Consider the following 21,792-nt stretch of genomic DNA (forward strand, 5'->3'; position numbering starts at 1 on the left):
CTTTAATTGTTTTGATAATTTCTTCCTCATTTGTCGGGAAAAGGAAAAAGGAATTTGGGAAACCTATTCGTGAAAAACGGGAATTTTGACCAGTTGGAGGAGGGATGTTTTTATTTTCTTTATTCAGTTCTTCTGCGAGTACTCTCCCGATAGACGAAAAATGTTTATTTAAAATTTCAGGATCAATATCAGTCTTTGAATTTTTCTTTTCTACATCAAGTATTTCATTTATGGTATTCCATGTCTTCCTGGAGTTACCTCTACTTTGCTCCAATTTATTTCTGTAATACCTAATCTTGGTTTCTTTCAGTAATTTGTTTAGGACGTTTCTATAGCGAGTGTAGCATTGTTTCATTTCGTTATTATGTGGTTGCTTCTGTAGTTTTTTGTGCATTTTATTTCTGGTTTGAATAGCTCTTATTAGTCCGGTGGTGATCCAGTTCTTTAGTGGTTTATTTCTGTGTGATGTCTTTATTTTGATAGTTGCATTTTCAATATGGGTTGAAAGTTTTTGTTCAAAAGAGTGTACTAGTGTATGGATGTTATTATTATTTATTACCTCCTCCCAATCTTCATTTTCAAGATTTGAAATTAATTTATTGAAAACAATTTTTTCAGTAATAGTGTTTGCTAAATTAGGCCTATCAGAACCACCGTCTGCGGTTTTAATATGGATACTGGTGCTGTAATGGTCAGTTATATCGGTCTTGAAAATAGCACCTATCAAATCTTCAGCTTTGAAGGAACTATTTTTGAAAAAGATATGATCAATGCACGATTCCGATTGATTTTGGACTCGAGTAGGTTTATTTATATAGGAGACGAAACCGTTTGAAGACAATATGTTGAAATAATCAATAGAAATAGCGGTAGTCTGTTTTAGATTGATATTGATATCACCAATTAGAATTATATTTTTATGTGCGAGCAGTCTTTCCAAAGTACTTTCCAAAGCATTCAAAAAAAGATTTGCTGATAGAGAGGGTGATCTGTATATTGCAATTAAATTGATCTCATTTTTAGTGATAGGATTTTTAATATTAAGTATCAATGAGTCTGATTCCATAATTTCAATGTTTAATTTGTTAAAAGACAGTTCATTACTGATGAAAACACAGATACCATTCTTTCTATTTCTCTTACCTGGCTGATTTATTGACGAGTAACCATTCAAAACATAGTTGAAAGGCTCGTCTTCGCTCATCCACGTCTCAGACAATACTATAATATTAAATTTTAAGGAACAGTTTTCAATTGTGTAGGCGAATTCATCGAAATTCTTGTTTAGGCTTCGTATGTTCATGTGAAGAACACTCATTGAACTCCTCTCCACATCATTAACAAAATTAATTGGTAGGGGTGGAAGAATATTATCTAACTCAATTGTACTGTAGCATTCCTGTGCAGCTTCATTGTCAAAATTATCAATTATAACCATGAAAGGTTATTAAAAATTTAATTCAAGATTAAAAAGGAAAGAGAAAAAATAGACAAGAGAAAGTAGAAAAGATATAAGCTACTAATTTCTTTGAAAAACTATGTGATAAAAGAAAAATTAACGTTAAATGAAAATTTGTTAGTTTTTAATTTTAAAAGTTACTTAAATTAGGTATAGAGAAGAAGTGGTATAGGCACATTCAAGCCATGCCTCAAACGAAATTTTATCAGGTAAACTTGATCATCTTTCTGTACGGCATTTCTATATTTTGTTTACCTCGAAAAAGAAAGGATAATCTAGTTGACTGAGATAGTAGGCTACTATCGATGAACGAAAATAAAAATAAGAATAAAAATAAAAACAAAGTGCTTAATGTAAGAGAGAGATACCGCCGTGAGCGAGAGGAGAAACTGCATCACTTTTGCTCTATTGCAAACTGTTACTACGATAAGAACAGAAGTAGATGAAGGAATCTTGCTGTATTTTGAAAGAGAACTGTAACTAGAGAAGTTGGTGATCAGGGTCGACAATGCTACCCGGCCTAGGCACTCTAATGATAAGATTGCTTGGAAAGTTTTACCGAGGAACAAAATCATGAAAAGAACAAGAATCAAACATTGAATTGACAAGTAAGCCGTTGCAGCCTAGAATGCAATTTATCAATTTTTATATTTTATTTACTTATTTATATTCTTTTTTACTAGTTAACACAGTCTCTCCGTTCACTCCAAGGCAATAATCCCCTCCAAAAATAACTAAGACCTATGAACATCTCATAAAAAATACATATGTACATTAATAAAGTGAAATAAAAATCGAATATAAAATAAAAGTCATCTCAGCGTTCTCACTTCATTCACATAATTCACACATTTAGAATAAGCACAATTGAGAATTCTCCCCATTACATCCCCCTCCGTTATAAGGCACAATACGAAGATACAAATCACTTGTTTCAGAAAAGCAAGGATGGATAGGGGAAAAGAAAAGAAATACGCTTTTTTCGTTCATTGCAATACATTTGAATCATTAAATAGAAATCGCATGATATTGAGATGTGGGAAAAAAATAATATTCAAATTAAGCTAAAAATATAACTGGAAATAATTAAACGAAAGTAATGGGAAAAGAAACAAAAGCTTAAATATGTAAGTTGTAGAATAATAATCAGCCAACCGAATCAATCCTTGGGGAACAAGAGAACTATTTTGAAAAAATCAATTTAGATAATACAGCTTTATAGCTATATAAGTATTGATATTCATCTATCGTTCATTTGATATTTGAATTTATAGTTATCATAATCAATTATTACTAGAATTATTCTTATTTGGGAAAAAATCTACATTATCAAATAAAAATAGGTACCATCAGTCAGTTAAGTTGGATTCTTCTTTCGAAAAATTAAGGAGTCAAGTACAGGTGGCCATAAGAGCGTTTAGATCATTATCTGTATTTATAGTAAACACCTTTCCCTTATCCACCTTTCGGACCTTTAGATTTCCAGCCCAGTCAACCCAAACATACTTGAACCCCAGGTCCTTCTGAATTTTTTTAGCTTGAGCTAGTAACCTTTTCCGCTCTAGAGTTAATGACAAATTAATATAAATTGGTTGATCGTCACCTTGATTGCCAAAGACTCGAGAGGACAGCTTCCTCAACTGTTTCTTGCCTGCGAGCACCTGGTGAACGACGTCGCGACGCACAAACTTGGCGACGATGGCGGGCGTCGGCTGCGCTGCACTCTTCTTTAGGCGGTGACATACGTCAATCGCCTCGGCTCCCACAGTCACGCCAACCGCCTTACATGTCGCTATCACCAAATCTGCCACATTCTCGTTATCAGCAACCGGCACACCTCGAATCTCCAGCGTATTCTTCCGGCCATACTGCTCGAGTGCATCCAACTTATTGGTCAAAAGTTCGACATTCTTTTTCAGTTCTATATTATCCATTTTTAAAGATGAGATAATCTCCTCCTGAGCCTTAATGATTTCACTCTGTGTTGTAAGAATAACGGCGTTCGAACTGAGCTGCTGCTTACACGCATCAAGCGATTTCTCCAGCTTGGCTTGACCACTAAGAATCTCGTTTTTTAAGTCCAATAACAATTTTTTAAAAGCGTCATTTGTTATTGTTGACGTGTCAGTGTTATTTGAAGCTTGAGAATCCGAACCAGTAGCCGTTTTCCCTGGTGTAGTTTTCACTGGCGTATCTGAGCTGCTATTACGCTGTATTCTCAGTTTCGATAAACAGTTTTTACACGACCAGTTTTTTGACATAAGTTCAAGTTCAGGCTCACTTAAGATCTTTCCACCATTGACACATTTCCCATGGAAAATTAAGCCGCACTGCAAGCACAACACTCCGTCCTTAGCCGAACGATTTACGGACAAATTGCAACTCGCACAATCACTCATTTTATAGGTAAATTCGGGAGAATAACAAAGTTCGGAAACGGAAGAAGAAGAAAAACAAGTGAAAAACTGTACAGAATTAACCAAATTAGTAAAAGAGAGGCACGACTGTAGAATAAAGTTACTGCATAGCAAAGATAAGAAGGTTACGATAACGGAGCATCGGTTCAAAACGACCTTCTGCAACGAGAGCTACAGCGATACTTGAGATTACAATACAACAGTTCTTGAGCGAGTTCTCCAACCGTGGGAGTCACTGTAGATAGATAGATTATAGATGACTTGCAAAATGATGCATTTCTTGATTTCTAACTTCTCTCCATGACCTGACAATACATTGTAATTCAAGATGAAGAATCAAAAAATAAAAGCAATTTGAATAATCTTTCTTGATTTACTACTGCCTTCAATAAAACAGCTGGCAGAATATCAGAGGGATTTTAAGCGAGTTCTCCAACACGGGTCGTCACTAGTATTCTATGATAAGTCTTGAAACTCTAAGCTTTGCAGTGATAGATGAGAGTGGATGTTTTATTGATGAGAAAACCACTTGACTTGCATTATTTGGATCGGCCTATTCTCTTTTCTCTTTCTTCTTCTTTTCCTCCTTCTTCTTCCACTTCTTCTTCTCCTCCTTCTTATAGGTTCTTCTTCTTCTCCTTCTTCTTCTTCTTCTACGTTCTTCTTCTTCTTCTACTTCTTCTTCTCCTTCTTCTACGTTCCTCTTCTCCTTCTTCTTCTTCCTCTTCTGCTTCTATTTCTCCTTTGTTCCTCCATCATCTTCTCATTCTTCTAAAATTCCCACTCCTACTTCTTTATCTGTAACCTCCCACTCTCATTCTCCTTCTTCATCTTCCCTCCTCTTCATACATTCCTCCTTTCCAATTCTTTTCAGTTTTCACCGTCTCTTCTCCGTCTTCTTCTCTTTCTCTCTCTTATCCACCCTATCTTTCTAACTATCTATCTATTGTTCTTCTATAGTTCTTCTTTTAATTTTTTTCCTCATCTCCTCCACTCTTTCTTTTTCTTTTTTCGTTTTCCTCTTTCTTTTTCTTATTCTACTTCTTCATCATCATTTTCTTCCTTTTCTACTTCTTATTCTTCCTTTCCTTCCTCTTCTTCTCCTCCTCTTTTTTCTTCTTCTCCATTATCATCTTCTTCTTTTATTCTTCTACTTCTCCTCATCTTTCTTCGTCATCTCTTTCTTTTTCTCCTCCATCTTCTTTCTCACCTTCTCCTCCTCCACCTACACCTCCTCACATCCTGTTACCAGCAGCTACTATACCGTCTGTCATTGAATGGTCAAAGAGCAGGCAGCTGAGAGCAAAGCAAACTGTGCGATCACTGTGAGGTTTGAGCTATTAGCATTGGCCCAGATGGGAAGCATTCATGACTGTTATTTGCGGGCAAATGCCAGCAGCTGCAAGTGAATAGGAGAGCATATATACAGTAGTATAGCAGCGTTGACGGTCCATTTCATTTACTCTCAGCTGCATCCATTGTTCTTATCAATTCAACGCCCTGCCACTTCACTTGCATTATTCCGTCTCCTCATCCTCCTCCTCCTCCTCCTCCTCCTTCATCCCCACCCACTTCTTCTTCTTCTTCTTCTTCTTCTTCTTCTTCTTCTTCCCCCCTTTCTCTTCTTACTACTTATATTCCTCCTCCTCTTTTTTACTTTCCTTGCCCTACTACCATAGGTAAGGAAAGTATTGCTTTCTAAAAAAAATTAAGGTACCCCAATTTCAAATTTTCTATACGTTTCAAGGTCCCCTGAGTCCAAAAACATGATTTTTGGGTGTTGGTCTGTGTGTGTGCATGTATGTGTGTGTGTGTGTGTGTTGTGTGTGTGTGTGTGTGTGTGTGTGTGGTGTGTGTGTGTGTGTGTGTGGTGTGTGTGTGTGTGTGTGTGTGTGTGTGTGTGTGTGTGTGTGTGTGTGTGTGTGTGTGTGTGTGTGTGTGTGTGTGTGTGTGTGTGTGTGTATGACTGTGAACACGATAACTCCATTCCTAATTAACCGATTGACTAAAAAACCATGTTTTTCACGTTTTTCTCGAAAACGGCTCTAACGATTTTGTTCAAATTTATACCATGGATAGCTATTCATAAGCCCTATCAACTGACATGAGTCTCATTTCTGGGAAAATTTCAGGAGCTCCGTAATATTCTTGAGAAAAATGGCGTATAATGACTAAAAAACCAAGTTTTTCACGATTTTCTCAAAAACGGCTCTAACGATTTTCTTCAAATTTATACCATAAGCCCTATCAACTGACATGAGTCTCAATTCTGGGAAAATTTCAGGAGCTCCGTAATATTCTTGAGAAAAATGGCGGATAATGACTAAAAAACCATGTTTTTCACGATTTTCTTAAAAATAACGACGGATTTTTTTTTCAAATTCATACCCTGTATAGTTATTTATCAGCTCTATCAACTATCATGAGTCTCCTTCCTGAAAAACTAATGGGGGGCCCACCCCATCCCTGTGAAATGGACTTTGTAACCTCTTTCTCGTGCATGATGTAGGTAGGTAGAGCAGTGATTATAAAAAGAACACATAACTTAGTCGAGATATTTCATCTGTAGAACAGCTGTTTTGACAACTTTTAAAAAATCATCGAATTTCACAATTTATACAAAGGAAAAAGTACTCTGAAAACAATAATTATATAATACACATATACAGTAGTCTGATCGTAGTTTGAAATATGTTGCCGCCAATCGTCATTATGTTATTCCCCTAAATTATTCTCGTTTAAGAATGAGGCTCACAGTTCAATGAGCAAGGAAAGTTGTGTGAGTGTACCACACCAGATTTTTTATTTCTTCTATTCCTCTTTCTTATCTTCCTTTTTTTCTCTACCCTTTCTTCGGGAATGTGCAACTTGCGCCCAGCAATCAGGATGTGTTTGGCCACTCACAGATTGAACGTAACAAAGTGAACGTCCGTGACGTCATCACGAGTGATGTCATTTCGCTCCCACTAGCTTCAATACCTACTATTACTTTAGGCCCCACAACTGATCTCTAATAAACTATGACGTCATCACATGTAGATCTATGATATCTACTGGCGGTAAGCAAGCAAAATAAGAGGGTTGATGCTTGTTATCACATCTGATATGGTAATCAACAAAATAATTGGTATTACAAATTCAATTTTCACGGTCTCCCATTTCAATGAATATGGTTTGTTTATCATTCTTCTAATATTCGTTTGTGAAAAGTAATAATGAATTTGGGGTTTTAAATCATGGAATACTGTTGTGTACCTAATTGTCGGAATTATAACAAGACTCCAAAAGTTTCCGTACAGTATTTTCTTTTTCAAAAGATGAAACTTTGAAACGAAAATGGATACAAGCGAAAAGAAGAATGAATTCCAATTCTACAAAACAACGGTTTACATGGAGTGTAGAAGAACAGTGTGAATAAAGTGTGAGTGGAAAATTTGATTAAAGTTTGAAAGAACAGTGTAAATAAAATGTGAAATAACAGTGTAGCCTAATTAGAGTGTGGAAGAACAGTGTAAATAGAGTGTGTGAAAGAACATTTGAACTAATAAATTAATAAGTAAATGCAGTGTTGGAACTGTCCATATTAAAGGTTTTACCTAACTGAAAAACATTCTCCTGATGGGTTCTTTGTACCACAGATTTATTGTGATCAAGTTTATGGGGGCCCCTTTCCTAAAAAAGAGTTACATCTAATTTGCTTTATCTTTGATTTACCTCTCCTTCGATTCTGATACATGCTATTATTAAGTATTTTCGGTTGAGATGAATTTATCAATAGCTCTATCACTGAATCGAGTAGGCCTATGTCTATCAGGCTGAAAGTATGGATAAATTATTGCATTTGTGGAATAAAGTGTTTTTATTTTAATATAATTTATATTTAATAAAATACAAATGTCTTCAATCCAAAATTTAGATAGTATTCCATCCAATAAAAAGTCGATACAGTAACAAAAGTTACATTGATAAGCTAGTATAAACTACTATGATGTAGGAAGAATCAATCTACATGTTATGACGTCATTTATTAGTTGTGGGGCCTGAAGTAATAGTAGGTATTGCTAGCTTCCCCCAACTGAAGGAGCGAAATTCAAATTCACTTCATATGCTTTATTATGCGAAAGGGGTAACCAGCGTGGGAATTCATCGAAGTTCAGTTGAAGACAGAACTTGAAGGACTGTACAGCACTTTTATTCGATTCAGGAGTTTTCCAGTTGCTTTAGTTCATGTTTTTTCGTAGACCTTTGAGAGTATATATGTTACAATCTGTTTTATAAATGCACAATTTGAGTGGAATAATTTAAATGATTGACAAGTCCATAAACCCCTTTGAGAGGAGGTCAGTGGCTGCTAAATTTTCTATCTATCTAACTCCAGTATCCTAAGGCAGCTTCAAGCAAAACACTACTGTATTACGACAACATACTAGCCAAGTTAATGAGATACATATTTCTATCCTATAATTCCATTCTAATTGATAATATAAGATTGGGCTAGAACCATGATTGTACGATCAATCATTCATTAAGATACAGTCATCTTATGAATGAATGAATTATCTCTGTCGAATTGGTTCTAGCAAACACATCGTCTCAATAATTTATTCTAATGGTTTGACTTTCCATTTCTGATTTAGTTTTGATTATCGAAAATTATCATCTGTTTTTCCAAGGATCAATAATTATTATCTTTTTCATGCCCTTTAGCGAGTTTTCCCAGACCTAGTGCAATCGAATTTTGATATCATAAACCTACTACGTTACAAATTCCATGAGAATCGTTAGAGCCGTTTTCGAGATCAGTTGGACATAAATGACCATATAAATAAGCAAATATAAAAATATATACAGAAATTTCACGCTTAATATAATAGGATACTAGCACATTTACACTATTTGGACCATCAGTTACCGTATATTGATTTATAAATAACAAAAACCAGATTTAACAATGAAAATATTGTAAGTTACACAATAAAATAAACTTATTGAATGAAGTGTACTGTCTGAGTTACTATATTAGTAAAGGTCATTCACCCTAAGAACGAATCTGCCACCTGTTGAATGTAAGATATATCTTTAGATTTTTGCCACTAGCTCCTTTCTCGAAGGTGTTTTTCGAAATCCAAGGCCTGGTATGTTTTAAGCTCTATGCTTCACACATTCCTACGGAAAACATAATGCTAGATCAGTTGGATCGCATGCTATTGAGGTTTCTTTATCACACTAACTGACGTTCAACAGGTGGCAGATTCGTTTTTGGGGTGAATGACCTCTTATTTTGTGCACTTGTATTTGGACTTTGAACCCAGACATGCAACAGGTCGCCGATTTTACTTGGAGTTGGACTTTGAACTCACAAATTTCTCTGACATTCAACAGGTGGCAGATTCGTTTTTGGGGTAAATGACCTCTTATTTTGTGCACTTGTATTTGGACTTTGAACCCAGACAAGCAACAGGTCGCCGATTTTACTTGGAGTTGGACTTTGAACTCACAAATTTCTCTGACATTCAACAGGTGGCAGATTCGTTTTTGGAATGAATGAATTATCTCTGTCGAATTGGTTCTAGCAAACACATCGTCTCAATAATTTATTCTAATGGTTTGACTTTCCATTTCTGATTTAGTTTTGATTATCGAAAATTATCATCTGTTTTTCCAAGGATCAATAATTATTATCTTTTTCATGCCCTTTAGCGAGTTTTCCCAGACCTAGTGCAATCGAATTTTGATATCATAAACCTACTACGTTACAAATTCCATGAGAATCGTTAGAGCCGTTTTCGAGATCAGTTGGACATAAATGACCATATAAATAAGCAAATATAAAAATATATACAGAAATTTCACGCTTAATATAATAGGATACTAGCACATTTACACTATTTGGACCATCAGTTACCGTATATTGATTTATAAATAACAAAAACCAGATTTAACAATGAAAATATTGTAAGTTACACAATAAAATAAACTTATTGAATGAAGTGTACTGTCTGAGTTACTATATTAGTAGAGGTCATTCACCCTAAGAACGAATCTGCCACCTGTTGAATGTAAGATATATCTTTAGATTTTTGCCACTAGCTCCTTTCTCGAAGGTGTTTTTCGAAATCCAAGGCCTGGTATGTTTTAAGCTCTATGCTTCACACATTCCTACGGAAAACATAATGCTAGATCAGTTGGATCGCATGCTATTGAGGTTTCTTTATCACACTAACTGACGTTCAACAGGTGACTGATCCTTTTTTGAGGTAAATGACCTCTTATTTTGTGCACTTGTATTTGGACTTTGAACCCAGACATGCAACAGGTCGACGATTTTACTTGGAGTTGGACTTAGAACTCACAAATTTCTCTGACATTCAACAGGTGGAAGATTCGTTTTTGGGGTAAATGACCTCTTATTTTGTGCACTTGTATTTGGACTTTAAACCCAGACAAGCAACAGGTCGCCGATTTTACTTAGAGTTGGACTTTGAACTCACAAATTTCTCTGACATTCAACAGGTGGCAGATTCGTTTTTGGGCTGAATGACCTCTTATTTTGTGCACTTGTATATGGACTTTGAACCCAGACATGCCACAGCTCACCGATTTTACTTGGAGTTGGACTTCAAACTCACAACTTTCTCTTAAATTCAACAGGTGGCAGATTCGTTTTTGGGGTGAATGACCTCTTATTTTGTGCACTTGTATATGGACTTTGAACCCAGACATGCCACAGCTCACCGATTTTACTTGGAGTTGGACTTCAAACTCACAACTTTCTCTTAAATTCAACAGGTGGCAGATTCGTTTTTGGGGTGAATGACCTCTTATTTTGTGCACTTGTATATGGACTTTGAACCCAGACATGCCACAGCTCACCGATTTTACTTGGAGTTGGACTTTGAACTCACAAATTTCTCTGACATTCAACAGGTGGCAGATTCGTTATTGGGGTGAATGACCTCTTATTTTGTGCACTTGTATATGGACTTTGAACCCAGACATGCCACAGCTCACCGATTTTACTTGGAGTTGGACTTTGAACTCACAAATTTCTCTGACATTCAACAGGTGGCAGATTCGTTATTGGGGTGAATGATCTCTTATTTTGTGCACTTGTATATGGACTTTGAACCCAGACATGCCACAGCTCACCGATTTTACTTGGAGTTGGACTTTGAACACACAAATTTCTCTCAAGCCACTCAATACATCGATATTTATCTCGGGCCACTCCCGTGTTTCGGATGGACACGTTAAGCCGTCGGTCCCGGCTGCCTAAAAAGCAGTCGTTAGGTCATGTCAGAGGCCCTGAAATTGATCAGTTGCGACCTGAAAACTCTGACACCAGACCTGAGCCGACCTGGCTGGTTCGATATTATTTTTTTTTTTAATACATCGTGAACATTAATTTCCTACTAGCAGGTAACATGTGCTCCGTAAGCCAATTCTCTCTTTATTATACAGAGTGTTTCAGAAGTAGTGTCGAGAATTTTAGGGTATTGTACCTGGATGCTAGGAGACTACAAATGTCATATTTGAAGTGTCCAAAACTCAGCGGTTATCCTTATAGCTGCCATTTTGTTTTTTTCACTTAAAAATTTTTATCTCAAGAACGAAATGTTGTATTGATCTGAAATTTGGCATGAATATTTATGCTATAAAGACTCAACTATAAAAAATAAAAAAAAAATTTTCGTTGAAATTTTTCAAAATGGCGGCCATTTTAAGTTTTTGATGGCGAATATCTCGAAAACCGTCCATTTTACAGAAAATTTACAAGAGACAAAAAAGTTAGCAAATTTTTTCACAATTCCAATGATACCTAATTTATTAAGATTGGTCGAAGAATAACAGAGAAATTAATTTTTTTCGTACTGCATGCATGACCACTTTTCATCATTAATTTAAAGATCAATATTAATTTTTTAATTCCAGATGTATTTAAGATGAAGCTTTGAAACTCGGTATGGCTCCATATGGGCAAACAGATGATTTTACAATGGTTTTCAAATGATAATGTTTGTCTTGTAAAAGTATTGTTGTTTCATTAAAAGTAAAGAACCAGATGTAGTGCTTCCTATTTCTTAGTCTCACGTTTCCTAGGTCTCATTTCTATCTTAAATTTCCAGTTTCAATATTTTCTTACGTTGCTTCTACACAAATATTTGATTATTGTAATGGAATTTAGTTCGCTGGAGTACACCGATATTCACTTCATGTATGGAGCAGCTCTTGGCAATGCGACCGAAGCAAGAAGAATGTATGCAGCTGCATTTCCAAACCGCCGTCTCCCTTCCGACAAGGTGTTCACAAGAACTCACAATCGGCTGAGAGAAGTTGGTTCATTTGAACGGAACAGGGTAATTGCTGGTAGGCCTCGAGCAGTTCGAAATGTTGCTTTTGAAGAGGAAGTATTGCAGAAATTCGATTTCAATCCTAGAACGAGTACGAGAGCAGTTGCAAAGCAAATCAATTCAAGTGCTTCTTCTGTGTGGCGTGTACTAAACAAGGAAAGACTTCACCCCTTCCGCTTTCAAAAAGTTCACTCATTGGTTGAACGCGACTATGAGCCAAGAGTAAACTGTGCCCGTTGGTTTCTTCAGCAAGACATTATCCAACCAAATTTTCTAGAAAATGTGTTATTTACCGATGAGTCCAGCTTTACAAGAGAAGGAATCTTCAACTCTCGCAACAGTCACGTCTGGGCCTTAGACAATCCTCATGAGGTCAAAGTGTGTGGTTATCAGCATAGATTTTCGCTGAATGTTTGGGCGGGTATCTTAGGTAATCGCGTGATTGGACCATACATTCTTCCTAATCGTCTGAATTCTCCCACGTACATTACTTTTTTAAGAGACATACTACCAGAACTTTTGGAAGATGTGCCTCTTGCAAACAGATATAATATTTGGTTTCAACATGATGGTGCCCCTGCTCATTTCGGAAATGTTGTTACAGACTTTCTGAACATGACCTATCGTCAGCGGTGGATTGGGCGGGGTGGACCAGTACCGTGGCCCGCACGTTCACCTGACCTCAACCCTTTAGATTTTTTTTTCTGGGGTCATATGAAAGACCTTGTTTACAGCACGCCAGTAGAAAACGAAGAAGACCTTGTGGCAAGAGTGGTTGCTGCAGCAGGTGCCATTCAAGATGATGAAAATGCTTTTATAGCAAGTTGAAGGACGGCATTTTGAGCAATTGCTGCATTAGTATCAGTGAACCGATTTGAGTGAAATTAATATTTTTCAATGTAAAATAAAATTTGGAGGAAAGTTATTCTTGTATATTTCTGTAATAAGAACGGTTTTCATGAAATTATAAAAAAAATTAATATTGATCTTCAAATGGTGAAAAGTGGTCATGCATGCAGTACGAAAAAAATTAATTTCTCTGTTATTCTTCGACCAATCTTAATAAATTAGGTATCATTGGAATCGAGAAAAAATTTGCTAACTTTTTTGTCTCTTGTAAATTTTCTGTAAAATGGACGGTTTTCGAGATATTCGCCATCAAAAACTTAAAATGGCCGCCATTTTGAAAAATTTCAACGAAAAATTTTTTTTTTTATTTTTTATAGTTGAGTCTTTATAGCATAAATATTCATGCCAAATTTCAGATCAATACAACATTTTCTTTCTTGAGATAAAAATTTTTTAAGTGAAAAAAACAAAATGGCAGCTATAAGGATAACCGCTGAGTTTTGGACACTTCAAATATGACATTTGTAGTCTCCTAGCATCCAGGTACAATACCCTAAAATTCTCGACACTACTTCTGAAACACCCTGTATAATAGATTATGTATGATTTAATACTTGATAATATTTAAAGAAACCTTCATCTCGAATGTTTCTTTTTTCGACTTGCATAATTCAAATACATTTGTACAAGAACACAAAGTCACACTCTTGCAGGACTCTGTATATTAGGCTTCATTGAAACATTGAAAGACTGAATTTTTACCTGAGGGTGATGCCCAACTGAGCTCTAGACTTGTGCGAGGGTGATGAGGCGGATGATAACAAGAGATGAATGTACCTACACTTTTAGGTGTGTTCCGAACCACCGGGAAGCGATTTTACAATTCTTAAACTATTTAAGCAATTCAAATTATTAATAAAAACAATATAAAAAATCTTGTAGTAGCCTTTATTCTTTTAAAATTGTTTTCATTAATTTGTTAAGTAGTGTTTTTATGATTCAAATTATTTTTAATTCAAAATTATGAGTATACTTCAATATTTTTTAGAATTATTTTTAAAAGTTTACCTACTTGTAAGGGTCTTGCAGTTCCTCGGTGACGAAATTGAGAAAATTCCAGCCTCCGAATGCAAAAAGTCCCGAGTAGAAAGCCAAAGCAATGGAGCCCACGTCGTATTTGCCTTCAAACGCGTTTTCGAAATTCGATGTTCCACCTGTAACAAGCAAGTTATTAGTTTGAAGCCTAATGGACCAATAAACCATTGATTATTTATATATTCAACTAGCCGTCAGGCTCGCTTCGCTCGCCATATCCGTCTAGGCTCGCGTTATCATTTGAGCATTTTTATCATATGCTAGGACGATCCAGTCGGGGATCCAGACTAAACGTCTGGCTAAACGGATATGGCAAGCGAAGCGAGCCGGACGGCTAGTAATATTATATTCCCAGGGATAGCTCTGATTGAAGTAGCAGTGCCCAATCAATTTTTTCGCGATTCATTAAATGCATTTCAATCTTCAACATGGTGCCAACCTAACAAAGTCAACTCAACTTAATGCCAACCTGACAAAATTATTAATTTAGTTACCAGTTAACAACTGTTTCGAAGAGGTACTCTCACTAGATTATAGTTCTATATTAACATAAATGGTATGGACATTTTTCAATAAATTATAACTAAGAGAATAAGAAGAATATACATGCTAGAAGACGAACTTTAAACCCTTAAAAACCACCCTTAGAGTTAAAATATTGCCAAAAGATTTCTTAGTGCGCCTCTAAAGGGCCAACTGAACATACCTACCAAATTTGAACGTTTTTGGTCCGGTAGATTTTTAGTTCTGAGAGTGAGTGAGTGAGTGAGTCAGTCAGTCAGTCAGTCAGTCAGTCAGTCAGTGCTATTTCGCTTTTATATATGTAGAAGATGATCCGTGAGACTTGATAAGTGTTTAAGCAACCGGTCCGCACAATTACAAATATGAAGCTGAATAAGGTCTACAATGTATTTCATCTACACACTTTTTCCATGTATTTCACATGACGATATTTTCTATTTAAAGTAATTTACAAACGTACACATAATAATTTGAGAAACGTCAAGTTGAAAAAATGACAGCATATGCTTACATTATTAGAATTTTTCAATTTTTGCTGGTTGAAGTTTCAAAATTTTCCATTTTTTGTCACTGCCGCCTGCCTCAACGATAAAAATGTACTATTATTTGTGTAAAACAATTTTTCCCTTTTCCTTTTTATTTCATTCCTTTCTAATAAAATTTTGTTTTTCCCTTTTTTTTATTAATTCTGTATCAAAATCTGATGTGTATTTCTTATTTTATTTTTGCATTTTGTACTAGTTTTCTTTCTTTTTTTTATTAAAATCTTTGAAGTGTAATATTTATTTTGTCTAAGTTTATTTATCTTTTGTAACTCGTTTTTTTGCTGTAACTGGGCACCCGCTGAAAAACCTTTGGGTTTGGCAGGATCCTCAATTGTTTGTATTGTGAATAAAAATTTTGATTTTATTTGATTTACTGTAACCATTTTCTCAAGATGACCATGAACGATCATGGATCAAAACATAGTGGAATGGCGAAGGTAGAGTGTAGAGTGTAGCAGTGGAGGTGACTGAGAGTTTATCAATTATGTATTCATATGTATCAGAAAAGTATAATGTCTTTGTCTACCATCTATAATAAGATCCACGTTATAATGGCAGTGTTTGATTAGCAATGCAATGGTATTGCTATCCTTGTTTATCATTCAACAAAGCGGATAGCGCTATCTCTTTCAAGCTTTGCTCTGTTGCCAGATCGTATTTCAACAACGTAAAATTAATAATTAATCAACAAAATATTTTATCTTAATTATAGAAATTCATTATTAGATTATTGAAGAATGAACAGTTAATATAAAGGTACGTACATATTTACGCGCCGCGAACATGAGCAATTCACTTTTAATCAGCTGATGCCAAGCTTTTTATATCTGTATCTTACCGTTTCTGTACAAATACAGATATAATCAGCTGATTAAAAGTGAATTGCTCATGTTCGCGGCGCGTATATCTGTACGCACCTTTAGATCAATAAAACTGTATCAGCTACCGTCTATAGAAGGCATTGACACGACTGAGGATCGGCAACGTTGTTCTCCTATCTCCCTGCACTGTCATTATAACAAGGACCACACTATACCTACGTTGGAAACTCAACTCTCATCATTTCATGAGATTTCATAAATTTACAGCAGTTGGCAAAGAAAACTGTTAGGCCTTGATTATCAATAGTTTTTAACTGTGTGGTTAGAACGGTTGTTACTGTGGTCACAATCTAGGAGATAGAACCCAGCATATTGGGCCTACAGTTTCATATTACGGTCACGTATCAATGATTATAGCTTTCTCTAAATAGGCCTAATCACTTTTACAATTTTTGCGGTTTAGATGTTTCTAGCATGTTCAACGACTGGAGACTCCAATATAAGTTACAAGCTTCAATCAGTTCCAAACTTGGATGAAAAATTTCAATTAGTTTCATTGAATTTATCGGTCAACTTTACACAAAGTCCAAAAAGAGTTCAAAATACAGTAGAGTGACACAGAATAACGGAAACTTTTAGAAACGCCATAAAAAATTAGTGGGAAGGGCAAAAATGATTTTATTCAAACTAATGTAAAGCCGTGTTCTCACTGAACAAATGTTCGACAAACATGTTTGTGGAAAAGGTTTGGGCAAATTTTATTATGTTTGACAAACAATGTTTGCCCGTGGCCAGTGTGAATGCGTCATCAATTTGTAAGTGGGAAGAACAGGTTTTATGTTTTACAACTGTCAAAACTGAAAATGTTTGGAAAAAAAGTAATTTTTGTTTGACAACAATGATTGTCCAAACTTTTTAAAATGTTTGTCACTGAGCTCCTCAACAAACATGTTTGCCGAACATGTATGTCGAACCTTTGATCAGTGTAGACACGGCTTAAATAAAGGTCAAGACTTGCCATTTGAGAATTATTGATAACATCTATCACTTTTTCGACGATTACTTCTTTAAGATTACTTACTCCTGCACGAATACACTCTTGAAATCTGTGTTGACGATTCCTCATTGATCGCTGCAACATCTCATATAGGATATTGCGGATTTCATTTGCTATTCTGTTTTAATTTTTAATCAATTCAAAATTATTGTGAGCGAAATCCACTTTGCACGGCATTCAATGGCAACTGTGCGAGTGAGTATTGTTTAGTAACCGTTTAATCTCACGCTTAGGTTGCGTTTCCTGGTCCCATGATCTGTCCACCTGCGATTTTCTGTTTGTGGAGCTATCTCAAATCAAACGTTTTCACAACTTGACCAATAACTGTGGTTGAATCATAACAGACAATTCAAAATGAAATTAAAAATATCCCAGCTGAAATGTTGCAGCAATCGTTCAGGAATCGTCAACACAGATTTCAAGAGTGTATTCGTGCAGGAGGAAGCCATCTTAAAGAAGTAATTGTCAAAAATTGATAGATGTTATTAATAATTCTTAAATGGCGAGTCTTGAACTTTACATTAGTTTGAATAAAATCATTTTTATAAAATTAACACTTTACACAGAGATGTTGTGGAATTTCTCCATATTAAGGTGAAATAAAAAGATGTTGTCAATTCCACAAAGTTTTTATTGTCTTATTTTTAAAGTCTACCACTGATGATGATGCCAAGTGCATCGAAACTAGTTTGGACTCAAATAAAAACTTTGTGGAATTGACGACATCTTTTTATTTCACCTTAAAATAATTTTTGCCCACCCACTAATGTGTTATGGCGTTTTTAAAAGTTCCCGTTATTCTGTGTCACCTTGTATTTTTATTCATTCTCGAGATGAGATTCCCTTAATTTGCATTGACAAAATTTGAAATACAGAAAATACAGAACTGAGAATGAAGTGGAAGTATTCCTTCAAAAAATAGATACTCTTTAGTGTGATTCATACGTTTTGAAGTCAGAGGAAATGATAGGAAAGCATTGTTGCCACTATTACGTTTCCATCGGCTTCTGTTGCAAATAGCTGTGATTCCAGAAGTTATCCTGGTAAATCTGTTCTGAAATTGATTGTTGGATCTTGCCAATTCTTAATTATTCGAACTCATATTATATTTTTAATTGCAAAAAAAAATGATTTTCATGGCCAAAGATAGTATGTTAACTCGTTCGTCACTCATATCTTTCGATATTAACTCAATCCTTTGTCCTTCTTCAACATTACAAATAAACAAAATAGCTGTCAGCTGGATTATTAATTACATCCTTTCATCTTCTCCTTCTTCCTCTTCCGCTTCTTTCTCTTCCTCCTCTTCTTCTTCTTATACTTCTTCTTTCTCTTTCTCTCCCTCTTCTACTTATTTTTATTCTTCTTCTTCCTTTTTCCTCCCAGTCCGGGGGTTGAACCTTGTCTTTCTCTACGAATTGCCTCCAGCACTCGGCTCGCGAAACCGCTTTTCGCTTTCATAGTTAACTAGTTTCAGTCCTGTAGCTTTGCCTATCGGCGGAGGGCCACTTTTGAACCCGTTCAAAAACATCAAACATTTAAGAAAATGTATCTTTCCATATGAGCAACAGATTCTCTTTTGTATCTTCTCAAAAGCAACATGTTGCATCTGGAAAAATATACAATGAGCTTTGATGTATCTTTCCATAAGCAACAGATGCTCTTTTGTATCTTCTCAGAAGCAACGCGTTGCATCAGAAAAGATACACAAGGAGCTTTAATGTATCTTTCCATAAGCAACAGATGCACTTTTCTATCTTCTCAAAAACAATGTGTTGCATCCGAAATGGTACACAAGGAGCTTTAATGTGACAATCCATAAGCAACTGATGCTCTTTTGTATCTTTTCAAAAGCAACGTGTTGATTCCGAAAAGATACACAAGGAGTTTCAATGTGACTTTCCATAAGCAACAGATGATCTTTTGTATCTTCTCAAATGCAACGAGTTGCATCCAAAATGATACACAAGGAGCTTCAATGTATCTTTTCATAAGCAAGAGATGCTCTTTTGTTACTTCTCAAAAGCAACATGTTGCTCCGAAAAGATACACAAGTAGCTTTAATGTATCTTTCCATGAACAACAGATGCTCCTTTGTATCTTCTCATAAGCAACGTGTTGCATCCGAGAAGATACACAAGGAGCTTTCCGGAGTTACGTCCTACTAGTACAACAAAGCCTATCAGCTAACATTCGTCAATAATTTATGCTCTTTCCATTGTTGGTGATACGTTGCAGCTCTCTCATTCATGTAGAATCTCTGTGTGTAGGGAGCTTCCTCCATCTAGGGATACGAAAAGATACACAAGGAGCTTTAATGTAACTTTCCATAACCAACCGATGTTCTTTTGTATTTTCTCAAAAGCAATATGTTGAATCCGAAAAGATACACAAGGAGTTTCAATGTAAGTGTTAAAACTCAATTTGCATCATCCTTGATTTTTGAACTTAGCACGTTGCCAGTATAGCCAACGTTTGGCAGATTTAGTCTGCATTGTTTTCAATATTTGTATCTTTGTAATAATTTCAATTTGTTGTCTAGTATTATTTGATTGATTTCAAATTTGTCCTTTTTCACTTGCTTTTGAATAATATTTGTGTTTTGTATCTTTATTCTTGCATTTCTCACTTGCAGAAATCGTTGTAGGTAGGTTTTGCTCCACTCGGCTTGGCGTGGTGCTGGTGTGCTGCTTCTTTGTTTCAACTTGATTCCAAAATGTAAAAATTGGCCAACTCTTGTTTTCAATTTTCGAATTTGAATTTATTCCAGCTGAATATTCAATACTTTCATGTTTCATTGGCATTTTGCGATAAATATTGGCCTAATTCAATCAAACAACTTGTATGTCTTCACGGATTGTGTTTGAATCTCAAACTTCTGGTAGGTGTAACCTCACTTTCCATTTGAACACGCTTGTCTGAACTCAATTTTTAGAATTTAGTTTAAAGCTCTTTCCAATTTTACATTGTTCATCTATTTCAATCTTTTTTAAAAAATGTCAATTTAGCATTTTGATTCCATTGAATTCTCAGTGATCTACTTGTCAAGTTGCTATTCCGATTTTGTCTTTGCTCGGACATTACGTTTCAAGAGCATTCAATTATTTGCATTTCTGCAAAAATCCAAGATCATCAAGATTGCTTGATGTTTCTACAAATCTTTATTTCATATTCTTGTTTTCAAACTCTTTGTACTCTGAACTCTGTGTAGTTCAGAGCGCTGTTGCTACAGTGAACATATTTTCTTACCGTAGGGTATTTTCTTTTCCTCTGTCCACAGTTTGGATTTTGGGAAACTCAATCAATCTCTCTACATCTCTCGAATCAATCTGCTACCGAATCTGTTCTACAATTCTACCTACGATCGAATCTACCGATAAAGGTCTGCAGTCTCTATTGACAGTCGAAATTGCATCCACTTTGGGGTTCCATATACCCTCCCACTCACTTGGTCGACTGTGCAATTTAGCATTCCACTTTGGGGTTACGTATACCCTCCCACTCTCTGGCCGGTATGGTGATGATGATTTCCATTGCTGGAGCATTTCTTACAAATGCCTACAATCTTCGACAGCTTTCGACATCCTCAAGATATTCAGGTTGAGTAATTGTATATTCATCATAAATTTGTAATATCATCCATTCTTATTCATTCATTTATCTATTTTCATTCATTCATTATCATTCATACTGCTATTGTTCATTTACTTATATAGATTTATCTTACTTATGAGCTGTGCCTACAAAGGCAATCAAAGAGTTTGTCATTTCAGGACATTGAATAATATTCAAAATTTTGAATACAAAATCATTTTATTTTTTGAATCTTGTTTCTTTACAATTTGAAAGTCTTTACAATTGGCATCACATTCAACTTATGTATTTTGAAACTTACATCACAATTAATTCAACAATAAAAATAACAATTATTCACTACTTGATTTTGCAATTATTCGCATTACCTATTGTTTTGGTAGGACGAGTTGTATTCAGGACTCAGCCTACCTGGTCCTCTATTAATTTTGCTACCAGAAAAGTTATTTTCAAAGTGCTATCCGCTTTGTTGAACGATAGACAAGGATACCAATACAATTTCTAATCAAACACTGCCATTATAACCAACCTAACCTAACCTAACCTAACCTAACCTAACCTAAACTAACCTAACCTCACTATTGGAACTCTGGATCTAATGTTTTTGTAAATGTAGGAATATTACCCCGCGAACCATACCTTGCCTATATGCCGGTTCAAAGTCACGGAAGCAGAGCTACGGTACGCATACTGTAGAGCCTTAAAACACAGAAATATTAGAGACTTATGTCATAATAGGGATACGATTGAGTGTGATGCATTACCTGTAAAAATGTGATAAACTCCAGCCACAATTATGGCAACCAGAGCAATCAGCTTTCCCCACGTGAACACATTCTGGACTCGCATCGACCATCGCACACTGACACAGTTCACTGCCGTCAGAAGACCTGAAAAATAACAAAAAGTAATTTGTGGAAAATCCTGAAGAGCTAAAATTCGGTACATGAATTCTATATTTGAGGAAGTTATATTTAAATTATGAGGTTTCAAACCATGACCAGTTTCATGGATTCGAGCCACAAATCTCGACTAAACATTTTAGGGCCGGTTTCCGAGCTCGGGATTTAGTTCTAGACTTC

At 35.6% G+C, this 21,792-nt stretch overlaps 1 protein-coding gene across 1 annotated transcript in view; it reads right to left on the reverse strand.

Annotated features, from left to right (window-relative positions):
- The window catches only part of LOC111055257 (large neutral amino acids transporter small subunit 1), an 86,032-nt gene that overhangs the window by 39,412 nt on the left and 24,828 nt on the right, over positions 1 to 21,792 (reverse strand). The window contains exons 3-4 of the mRNA XM_022342426.2: positions 21,475 to 21,600; positions 14,149 to 14,290 (exon numbers count right to left, since the gene is read on the reverse strand). Of these exons, the coding sequence (XP_022198118.2) occupies positions 14,149 to 14,290; positions 21,475 to 21,600 (268 nt within the window). The remainder of the gene's footprint in view (positions 1 to 14,148; positions 14,291 to 21,474; positions 21,601 to 21,792) is intronic.

This window comes from Nilaparvata lugens, chromosome 3 (genome assembly GCF_014356525.2).
Source record: "Nilaparvata lugens isolate BPH chromosome 3, ASM1435652v1, whole genome shotgun sequence".
Classification (NCBI taxonomy): Eukaryota; Metazoa; Arthropoda; class Insecta; order Hemiptera; family Delphacidae; genus Nilaparvata; species Nilaparvata lugens.